This window comes from Medicago sativa, chromosome 1 (genome assembly GCF_051527215.1).
Source record: "Medicago sativa cultivar Bolivia chromosome 1, Bolivia_mono, whole genome shotgun sequence".
In the NCBI taxonomy this organism is placed as follows: Eukaryota; Viridiplantae; Streptophyta; class Magnoliopsida; order Fabales; family Fabaceae; genus Medicago; species Medicago sativa.
In genome coordinates, this window is record NC_140749.1 from 32,702,088 (window position 1) to 32,714,224 (window position 12,137).

Sequence of the window (12,137 nt, forward strand, 5' to 3'; positions counted from 1 at the left end):
GCAGAGCACCACCATACATTTCCTCTGGTACATCTTCCAGTCTGATTCTCTCATTGGTTGCCTCAAAGTGTTCCTTGATATAGTACACCTGCACTTCAAGGGGATCCTTCTTGCAGATGGGTGGAAAGTCCTTCATAAGGTCAGACTTAGCAAGTGATTCACTCAAATCAGTTTGAAGCTTGGTGACAACAGTGATCAACTTCATATTCTTGAGGGTTTGTGCATTTATGAACTTTCCAGTTTTAGTATCAAGCAGCTCATCTGTGAAGGATTCAGCACTGCTTAGCTTGTCCAAGACTCCTCCTTGATAGAATATTTCTGACAAGAGTCTTCCATAAGGTACCCAGGTTCTATTCTGCAGCTGACTCTGTTTCAGACATTCTATCAAGTACTTGAACATATATTTTGGCACGTTTACTTTCTCCTTCTTAATGAAGTGCTGGAGAAAGACCTTTTGTGCCAAATTGGGTTTCTCACTTCCACCACATGGAAGTAAGTCCTCATTCTGAATCTTCAGAAGCAGCTTCTTATCCATGCTCAGATCAGCATACTTTCCTGCTTGCATGGAGTTGTACAGAGCCAAGTTTACTTTCTCTTTCCAGAAGCGTTCTTCAGCTGTACTTGAGAGATCAATTCCAGAGTATTTTCCAGAGGCTTCTCTACGGAGTACAGCTTCTATCTGCCATTCTGCAATTCTCACTGGAATACCACAAATACTTGACATGATTTCAACTCCTGTAAATGGCTCAAGTCCCATTACTTCTCCGGTCTTCCCTTCCAGTTCGGGATAAATCAACACCATTTGACTTTCTTCAGCTATAGACATAGCTTTGTCATAAACCTTAGCTCTCACCCAGAAGTGTCTAACCAATGCTTCGTATGTTGGTCCATTCAACATCTTGAAGTAATGCATAAGTTCCTGCTTTTCATAGTAGCTTCTGATCCAACACTCATGGAAGGTGAGTGATTCAAAATCCACCGGATTTTCTATTTGAACTTGTAGTTCCCATTCTTCCAGTTTCATACTTCTTCCTCTGTAGTCATATTCAGGAATCATTCGTGCAGAAGAGTCTGAAACATCCTGTTGCGAGCTTGATGATGCCATATGATGATGATTGAAGAAGATTTAGAGAATTTAGGGTTCTAAGGTTTTTGCGCTTACTTCGCAAGAGGTTTGAGAGCAAATGTGTTTGTTGTGAGTGAGTAGTGTGTGAATTGAATAAGTGTTTAAGATTAAAAACGTTTGCAATTCAAAAGAGACAAACAAACATAATATTAATGACAAATTGGGGGCGCGTGAAAAGTACTTTCAAAGCTATTAAATCATCATTGCCCTTTTAGTTATACACCAACACATATAGGCCACGTAAGAAATTCACAGAGTAACTACCAAGTTAGTGGGCCAGAAGTTACTTTTAAAAAGTAACTCCCAACATTTCCACTAATTCAACTATTCAGAAGCAATAAATCCAGCTTCTCGACTTCAGATGCTGACGTCATCATCAGAAGCGAGTTTTCCTCAGAACCTCAATAAAGAGCTTCTGATGGACTACTGCTTCTGAACTAACTTCAGAACCTAAAATCCTATTCAGGAGCAAGCAAACTTTAATCAGACACGTAGTGCATGTTCAAATTTTTCTTTATAAAATCAAATCTTTCAACAGTTAAAGGCTTAGTAAATATATCAGCCCATTGATTTTCAGTATCAATGAATTGTATATCTAAAATTCCTTTTTGAACATAATCTCTGATAAAATGGTGTTTGATTTCAATGTGCTTGGCTCTTGAATGCAAAATTGGATTTTTAGACAAACAAATAGCAGCAGTATTATCACAATAAATGGGAATACTGTTAGCAATTATCTGATAGTCTTCCAACTGATGTTTCATCCAAAGTAGTTGTGTACAACAACTTGCAGCTGAAATGTATTCTGCTTCAGCCATAGACATTGCAATAGTTGTTTGTCTTTTGCTAGCCCAGGATATAAGATTATCACCCAGAAATTGACAATTGCCACTGGTTGACTTTCTTTCAATCCTATCACCAGCATAATCAGCATCACAGAATCCAACTAGCTTATAATCTAAGGATTTCCTATAAAGGAGTCCAAGATTAGTTGTTCCTTTCAAATACCTGAAGATTCTCTTGACAGCAGTCATATGAGATTATCTAGGATCTGATTGGAATCTTGCACACAAGCATACACTGAATAAAATATCTGGCCTAGATGCAGTGAGGTATAACAAAGAACCAATCATACCTCTATACAGCTTCTGGTCAACTTTAGCTCCTTCATCTTCTTTGCTTAAGGTGCACGTAGGGTGCATTGGAGTGTTCATCACTTTACAATCTTCAAGTTTGAACTTCTTTAGAAGCTCCTTTGAGTACTTAGACTGATGAACATAGACTCCATCTTTGCATTGATTAATTTGAATGCCCAGGAAGAACTTCAGCTCTCCCATCATGCTCATTTCAAATTCATCCTGCATTAACTCAGAAAATTCCTTGCAAAGAGATGCATTAGTAGAACCAAATATTATATCATCAACATATATTTGCACAACAAGAATATCTTTCCCAAGGGTCCTTCTGAAGAGTGTTGTATCAACCTGTCCTCTTTTAAAATCATTCTTGATTAAGAAATTACTTAGTCTATCATACCAAGCTCTGGGAGCTTGTTTCAAGCCATATAGTGATTTCTTTAGTTTAAAAACATGGTCAGGATATTTAATATCCTCAAATCCAGGAGGTTGCTTGACATACACTTCTTCTTCTATGACACCATTTAGAAATGCACTCTTGACATCCATTTGATATAATATTATGCCATGATTAACTGCATAGGAAAAAAGTAACCTGATTGCTTCCAATCTTGCAACTGGAGCAAACGTTTCAGTGTAATCAATTCCTTCTTGTTGACTATACCCTTGTGCAACAAGCCTGACTTTGTTTCTTGTTACTTCACCTTGCTCATTCAGCTTGTTTCTGAATACCCATTTTGTTCCAATAATGTTCTTGTGCTGAGGTTTGGGTACCAGATCCCACACATCATTTCTTTGGAATTGATTCAACTCTTCTTGCATATCTAGGATCCATCCATCATCTGAAAGTGCTTCATCAACTGTTGTAGGTTCAATCATTGAGATTAGTCCAATCATTGACTCTACTTGTCTGAAATGTGATCTTGTTCTTCTTGGACTATCTTTGTTTCCAATGATTAGCTCCTCAGGATGTGAAGACTTGTGTTTGAATGTGTTTCTGGGAGGATCTGCTTGATGTGAGCCATCTTGTGCTTCATCAGAAGCAGCTTCATCTTGCGCTTCTGATGTGGGTTCAGCTTCTGGACTATCTTCAGATTCAGCTATCTGATCAGGTTCTGGAGTAACTTCAGGAACCTGTATCTCTGCAAAACTTTCATCTTGCTTTGAAGTTTTATCTTCAAGCTCCTTGTCATCAAATTTAACGTGCATAGATTCTTCAACACAGAGTGTTTCTGAATTATACACTATGTATGCCTTTGACCTTTCAGAGTAACCTAAAAAGATTCCTCTTTGGGCCTTGGCATCAAATTTCTTTAGGTAGAGCTTGTTGTTCAGAATGTAACATGTACATCCAAATTGATGAAAGTAAGAGATATTGGGTTTTCTTCCTTTAAAGAGTTCATATGCTGTTTTCTCCAAAATAGGTCTAATATAAATCCTGTTTTGAACATAACATGCTGTATTCACTGCTTCTGCCCAAAAATGTTTAGCCAAATTGTTTTCATGGATCATGGTTCTGGCCATTTCTTGTAAAGTTCTATTCTTTCTCTCTACAACCCCATTTTGTTGTGGAGTTCTAGGAGAAGAGAATTCATGGATGATTCCATGTTTTTCACAAAAAGCTTCAAATGGCTCATTTTCAAATTCTCCACCATGATCACTTCTGATTTTCAAAATTTTTGACTCTTTTTCAGTTTGAATTTGTGTGCAGAAGTTACTGAATACCTCATATGCATAATCCTTACTTTTCAGGAATTTCACCCAAGTCTATCTGCTGTAATCATCAACAATGACTAATCCATATTTACTTCCATATAAGGATGCAGTACTCACTGGTCCAAATAAATCAATATGGAGTAATTCAAAAGGTCTTGAGGTTGAAACAATGTCTTTGGTTTTAAAAGATGATTTCACAATTTTCCCTCTCTGACATGCACCACAGAGTGCATCTGAATGATAGTCAATGTCTGGTAGCCCTTTCACAAGTTGTAACTTACTAAGCTTAGAGATTAACCTTCAGTTAGCATGTCCCAACCTTCTGTGCCACATCCATTTCTTATCATTCACTGATAGTAGGCAAATCACCTTCTGATCAGCCAGTTCAAAAAAATTGATTTTATAGACATTGTCAACTCTCTTTCCCTTGAACACAATGGATTTGTCTTCCTTGTTGATTACTGTACAGTTGGGTTTTTGAAAAAACACATCATAACCATTATCACAAAATGGACTAATGCTCAAAAGGTTATGTTCAAGACCATCTACCAACCATACATTATTAATTGAGGTAGAGGAATTACCAATAGTTCCTGTACCTATGATCTTGCCTGACTGGTTGCCTCCAAACTTCACATTTCCTCCCTCTTTCATTGTTAGGCTGAGGAACATGGATTTGTCTCCTGTCATGTGTCTTGAGCAACCGCTGTCTAGGTACCATGATCTTTGCTTTGGCACTGCTCTTAGATATACCTGCATCATTGACATTTTTAGATTTAGGTACCCATTGTCCTATGGGTCCTGGAAGGTTAGTACTTAAGGCTTTACTCTTCACTTCTTGTACCTTGTGCTGTGAGTTGGGTTGCTTCTGATTAACCATCACCTTAGGTTTCGGTACTTCAGAAGCAGTAACTGTCTTCTTCTGAAACTTAGATTTCAGAGCCTCAGATTTTGGTTTCACCAGACTCTGAGGAATAGGTTCTGATCTTTTCAGGATCCTAACCTTTGAAGTCTTGGAATCAGATTTGATCATAGCCTTTGACTTAGAGTTCTTTGGCTTTGAAGTAATCTTAGCCTTAGAACTAGAAGCTTCAGGTTCTGATTGAACAACAGTTTCCAACTCAGCCCCTTCTGGTACAAAAAAGGTTTTCAGACCTTCCTTGATACATTCACAACAAGATTTTAGATTGGTTTTCTCAAGTTTCACTTCTGGAAAACCAATTCCTCTGCCATTGTTCTTGTAAATGCTATAAATCATAGAAGCTACTCTGCTTCTGTCAATGCCAGATATAATAAAATCTTCAAGAGCAATTTCATGGTTACTTAAAGGTTTTTCATTACACTTTTCTTGTAGCTTCTGACATAAGAACCTGAGCTGATCTTCATATGTTTTACACATGAAGTCAAAGCCCCTAAGTCCTTGTTCAGAAGCTTTCAGATCCAATAGAGTTGATTTTTGCTGTTGTACCAAATCAGCATATTTTTCTTTTAAATCCTTCAACTCATTGGTTCTTACTTCAAAATGTGTAAGAAGTTCTTTAAGTGACTCAACAAGTTCATCTCTGGGAATTTTGGAATATACCTCGTTTTCATCTTCTGAGTCTGAATCTGATCCAGCTTCTGAAGTTGCTGTTGCTACCAACCCAACAGCTACCTTTGCATCTTCATCAGCTTCCTCTTTATCAGATCCAGATTCACTACCCAAATCATCCCAGGTTGCCATTAAACTCTGCTTAATCTGCTTCTTGAATTTGCTTGGTTTGAATGTAGACCTCTTTGACTTGTCCTTTGACTTTTCTCTTTGAAGATCAGGGCATTCAGCAATGAAGTGTCCAGGCTTCTTACAGTTGAAGCATCCCTTCTGATCTTCTTTCCTTGAGCTTCTGGAGTTACCCCTTCTGGCGAGAAACTTTCTGTTCTTCTTGGCCAGATACTGAAGTCTGTTTGAGAGCATGGCCATTTCAGCAGCATCTGGTTCAGAATCTGAACTTGACTGTTCTTCTTCTTCTTCAGATTCAACCACTTTGAGAGCTTTTGATGACTTGCCTTTAGATGGAAGAGCTATTGATTTACTCTTCTTAGTAGACTCATGTTCATTAAGACTTAACTCATGAACTTTGAGAGAACTAACAAGATCTTCGACACTTAAAGTGTTTAAATCTTTAGCTTCCTCAATGGCAGTCACCTTTGGTCTCCATCTGGCAGGTAAGCTTCTGAGTATCTTGCTTACATGATCAGAAGCAACATAGCTCTTCTTTAGAATCTGTAGCCCAGAAACTAAGGTTTGAAACCTTGAGTACATCTCCTCAATAGTTTCATCATCCTTCATCTTGAATAACTCATACTGATGTACAAGCAGGAGAGCCTTTGCTTCTTTGACCTTCTTGCTCCCTTCATAGTTTGAACAGAGAGAAGCAAATATAGCTTTAGCAGTGGATTTGTCACTCATCTTCATGTATTCTGCTTTGGGTATGCAAGTGACAAGGGCTCCTCTAATAATATGATGCTTCTTGTAGAGTTTCCTCAGTTCTGGAGTATGTTTCTTTCTATCCACAGCAGCTCCTTCTTCATCAAGGACTAAATCACCAACACCATCTTCCAGAATATCTCATAATTCTTCATCTAAGCTCATGATGTAACTGTAAAATTTGGTCTTCCACCAAGAGAATTCTTCAGCATTTCCATTGAATTGTGGAATCTTTCCAACACTGGATTTCTTACTATCACTATAATCATGTGAGACATTTTTATAGTTAGTATCACCAGAACCAGTAGGAGGAGGAGTAGACATGTTTTTCTCAGATCTTTGACTGTTGCACGGTTAAGTGTTACACAACAGACCAAGGCTCTAGATACCAATTGAAGGTGAGAAAAAACACAAGAAGGGGGGTTGAATTGTGTTTTGAAAAATTCTTCGTTTCTCCTAAAAACTGAACACACTGATCAGAAGCTAAGTGAGACAGCTTCTGAAGTGATAATCAGAATCTAAATGCAGCGGAATAAACAGAGAGAGAGAAGAAGAACGACACAAAGCAATTATACTGGTTCCTTCCACAATCCGGAAGTAGTCCAGTCCCCCTTGCACTTCCAAGGAGATTTCACTAAGAGTAATATCTGATTACAATTGCTCAAGCACACAAGCAAGAGACTTCCTTTGCTCAAGCACACAAGCTAGAGACTTCCTTTGCTCAAGAACACAATCAAGAGACTTCCTGCTCAAGCACAACTGCAAGAGACTTCCTAACTAAACAAAATTACACAGAAAATTGTTTAAGGTTGAACACTTGATATACAATCAGAGGTGCTCACAATACAAATCAGATACAGACTCAATGGACTTAAGAATTTCTAAGATATGATTTTGAGACACAGAAATTCTAAGTGAATGCAGAACAATTTCAGCAGAGGTTTGGCACTTGTAAAAATGTTGTGAGTCTTTCGTTCAGCGTTCTTGCATTACCAAAACTCTAAGTCTTCACTCCTTTATATAGAGGTGTGAAAGAGACGTTGTGAAATTGCCAACACACCAAAGAGTCGTTGTTTGAAGCTTGATCTTTCACCAATGATCTTTTGCCTGATTTGGTTGTTGTCCTATGAATAACCAATTTGAAATCCATTCCTTATCCAAAGGAACATCTATGCAGGCGAAGCCGTATTCTGGAGCTGTTTTCTTGTCTTGTAGGGTGGACACAAAACAGAGTAGTGGAGAAGGTGGTTGTACAGTTCGTACAATAGTACAATGTCAACGCTTTCGTCCAAATTGCAAGCACATGCCTTCAAACACCTTTGAAATGACCGTTGCAATGTTCCACTAATTTTCTGCTATGTTTTCGAATCCAATAGACAGCTTTTGCAGTGTAGATTCTTCAATCATTGAATCTTTTGCAAATCCAGTTGATCTTCAGCTTCTGGTGAAATGACTTCTGATGAGGCAGCTTCTGATGATGCAGCTTCTGCAGCTTCTGATGATGCAGCTTTTTCAGCTTCTGATGATGCAGCTTCTGATAATGTGGCTTCTGGACCTCTTGTCTTTAGGAGCACTATTCTTCAGGAGCACTATTTCTTCAGGAGCGCTTTTACTATCTCCAGGAGTAGCTTGACTTCAGGAGCGCTTTCCACTTTCAGGAGCGTATTGCCTTCAGAATCGTCTAAGCTTCATTTTCTTTTGCCCTTTATTTGCTCATTCAGAACCAATTAATGATGTAACTTTTTAACTGTGGTCCTGTACACTTGAACAAATATTAGTTAGTCCAATTTACAATTTTTAATACCTTGTTATCATCAAAACTCTTTGAGGTTCATTGTTAAACACATTTTGTTCCAACACAAACATCTATCGTCAGCTACTCACACCAAACCCCTCCAAAAAACTACCATACTTGTCAAAAACCCCAACAACACCACCTCACCAACACATCAACTGAGCCCAATTAAGCATCCGAAAATAAATTGTTCCTCCAAAACATTAATAGAAACTACCACTATAACTCTCAATCCTCATCACATCACTCACCATTTCCATTGATGCAAAGACTGGCCACTGTGCAATAATGAAGTGACACACCTATTTGCTTTACTTAGTACCATGGTGTTTAAAGAACAACTGTCATCCTATTGCAATATACCATGGTGATTTTACAATAATATGTTTTTCATGTATTCTTTGCATTATATCGGTAACTAGTTGCAACTTTTTAGCTGCGACTAAACTGATTCAAAATTTGTCTCTAAGATGGAAGAGTTTCCAAAGTCAGTTTTTCACGAATATGACATAAACATGTCATCAATGTATTCATTATTGTAGTTGATTAGATAGAGATTTTCTTGAATATTTTGCACTTTTAAAGAGAGAATATGGAAATATGACATTTAATATATTGATTCCATTCATTAATGCAGATATAATTTTCTTTTTCTTTGCACTTTGAAAGGTTTTGTGAACATGACACAATTTTACTTAGGAGGGATCGAACGATCATCAACAAAGAGAAAACATATTTCTTAAATTGCAAAATATATTAATAAGAACAAAGACCCAAAAGAGAACAGAGAATATTTGAATAGAAAACTTCTGGAAGTGCTACTACATCTGCAGTCACGATCTAAATCCTTAAATCAAACATAACATAGAAAAGATATCAAAGTAGAAGATATTAACAAAACTAGTTATATCTTCTTAATCACTAAACCTAAACAACAGTTTCATAATAAAATAAAATAAGAAGGAAAAGATGTGATTCGAATCTAGTAAGATTGCCATCAGCGAGCCATCATCTTCTTGAACTCCTCGAAGTTGACTTTCCCGTCACCATCAGCATCAACATCGCATATCATTCTCTCACAGTCACCGAGGGAGTACTTCTCACCAAGTTTATTAAGAACTATGTGCAATTCTTTCGGAGAGATGAGACCGTCCTTGTCGACGTCGTAAAGGTCGAAAGCATAGCGAAGCTCCTCGTCTTTTTCGGTTGCAGCACCGGTGCAGTAGACATCGGCAAATTCTTTAAGATCAACGTAACCGTCGCCGTTCTGATCAATATCTTCCATCATCTTTATTACTTCATCAAATGTTGTTTTGCTTCCAAGTGTTGAAAGCATTTCCTCCAGTTCCGAGTACGATATCTTTCCATCACCGTTCTTGTCGAACTTGTTGAAGATGTTGCGCACCTCGTCATCCATGGCAGAGTTTCTTTTTCCAGAAAGCGAGGGAAGGGAAGAAAGTTCAATTCTCTCGCACAGGATGTGATTAGGGTTTGGAAATATGTTTTCTTTTTTCACCACGAGGTGATTTATATATACTGTGCCCTATAAGTTTCACGCGTTTTCTTGTGCAACGCATAGTTAGGGCTTAGGATGTGGGAAGGAACTTTCGTGGATTTGGACTGATTTTGGTCGCATAGTTACCAAATCCAATCAAAGTTTTTTTTTTATGGAAAATCCAATCAAATTTTATTTTAATTTATTTATTTGGTGAATAACCCAAATCAAATTTAATTGGTTCGAATTGGATAAAAAAAACTTTAATTGGTATTCATCTGGGTTATCGACTCTAAGTCTAATTACCACAAATTCAATAACAACAAAAACATGATTAATTTATTCCTCAAAAAAACATGATTAATTTAAATAATATATGAAACTCATGGCTGCTTCCTTTTCTCAAATCGATGCCTCACTCTTTAAGTCATTTGACTAATATACCATAATTTTTTGTTTTAAAAGATAGCAAGATATTTCACTGGCTTGATATACCAGAAATTTTTTTCTATTTCAAGACGTAATTAGTTGTAAAACGCGTGAAACCTCAAATATTTTTTTATGAAGAAGCTAATTTTTTGTTTTAAAAGATAGCAAGATATTTCACTGGCTTGATATACCAGAATTTTTTTTCTATTTCAAGACGTAATTAGTTGTAAAACGCGTGAAACCTCAAATATTTTTTTATGAAGAAGCTAAATTAATCCACTCAAATTAGCATCTAGCATCGGGGAGAATCGAACTTGAAACCTTTATGAAGAAGCTAAATTAATCCACTCAAATTAGCATCTAGCATCGGGGAGAATCGAACTTGAAACCTTGAGGAGGAGCATACTCTCAGGTCTCACGCCAATACCACCTAACCAACCCAAGTGGGTTAACCCCCGAATATATTATCCATCTGTTATAAATTATAAGTCGTTTTCGTGGAAAAATTGTCAAAAATTATAAGTCATTTGCATTGCAAATAAAACATTAATGAAACTTTCATATTATACTCTTAACTATTATCAAACTCATTTTTTTCATTCTTTAACTATTATTTACCATTCCATTAATTAAGAATAATTTTGTAAAGTAACACAAAATTTCTCTTTCGCAAACAAACTTAATTGCATTTATAAAAGTGTGTAAATTGATTAAAACGACTTATAATTTTAGACATAAGAAGCAATAAATAAGAACTAAAAGAGAACATAGATTGCTTGAATAGAAAACTACCCATCTACCTCTCCTACATCTGCCATCACTAACCAAAAATCTTAACACCAAACACATCATAGAAAGAGATCAATGTATTCATATCACGATTTGATGCGGTCTACAAAGTCTTTCGCAGTCACATGTTGGTGACTGTTTCATCTAGAGCTGTCAAAATGGGCCGGGCCGTACGGGCCGGGCCGAAAGCCCGAATAAAATGTAGGGCCTGGCCGAATAATTGCAGCCCGAATTTTTTCAGGGCTTTTTAGCCCGGCCCGAAAAAGCCCGTGGCCCATTAGGGATGGCCCGTTCGGGCTACGGGCGGCCCGCCAGCCCACCAAAAAATTCAAGTTTTTTTTTTTTTTTGGTCTTTGTGTGTTATAGTATAGTGGAGATAATGGTTTTAAAACATTGAAACTGATTTTTTTTTTGACAAAAACAGAACGATATTCATTCATTCAAATCGATAGAATACATCATAATCAAGATCCCTAAAAACGTAAAGGACGAATCTGCGAACAAACTCACAGCACCCAAGTTAATAGCATACAACGGCAAAATGCCTACAAATAATATGATAAAATCTAAATCACCAGAATACTCTTGCTTCTGGATCTGCAACGTTGACGTCCAAATCATTGATTGAATCTGTGATTGACTGAAGCTGATCTTTCAATATGAACCAACGAACACCGCAACAAGATGCCAAATCAAACAACGTCGCACAAGACGACAAACAACACAATGTCGCACTCAGACGACGAAATCACGAAAAAACACAAAAGAAAACACTTGATATTTGTGAAAATCACTTATTGAGATTGAAAGAAAGGGGAAAAAGATGTAGAGGGGTGATTTTAGGTCAAAAATTGACCTAAAACCACCCCTCCTCGATGAGTGAAAGAGAAGGAAAACTTAGATAAAAGTTGGAGTTTCTCTCACTAAAAAAACTAGGGCCGGCACATAATGCATTTGATTTGAAACTGATTTATTGCTCATTGCTTGTTATCATAATGAATATTTATAAAGTAATGTTAATAAGAAACAATTTGATCAGTAATCACTCATTTAAACTTTATCAAGTTTCTTGTTGAACTCATTGCTGCCATGTTAGTGCTCACAGTGGTGTCTCTGAGAGTTTTCTTTCTGTATAGCACTAACATGTAATTTTAGCTACCAATGGCTCTTTGACACACCTCAAA

At 37.1% G+C, this 12,137-nt stretch overlaps 1 protein-coding gene across 1 annotated transcript; it reads right to left on the bottom strand.

Moving 5' to 3' along the window:
- Positions 1–9,216: 9,216 nt before the first annotated feature.
- LOC146954405 (putative calcium-binding protein CML27) lies at positions 9,217–9,875 on the bottom strand. The gene has a single exon (XM_085756469.1). The coding sequence runs from the start codon at positions 9,655–9,657 to the stop codon at positions 9,238–9,240; it is 420 nt and encodes a 139-aa protein (XP_085612595.1). The 5' UTR covers positions 9,658–9,875; the 3' UTR covers positions 9,217–9,237.
- Between the last annotated feature and the right edge of the window lie 2,262 nt (positions 9,876–12,137).

Bases quoted from the DNA above. Each gene is read 5' to 3' on its own strand.
- LOC146954405 (XM_085756469.1), bottom strand. From the start codon at position 9,657: ATGGATGACGAGGTGCGCAACATCTTCAACAAGTTCGACAAGAACGGT.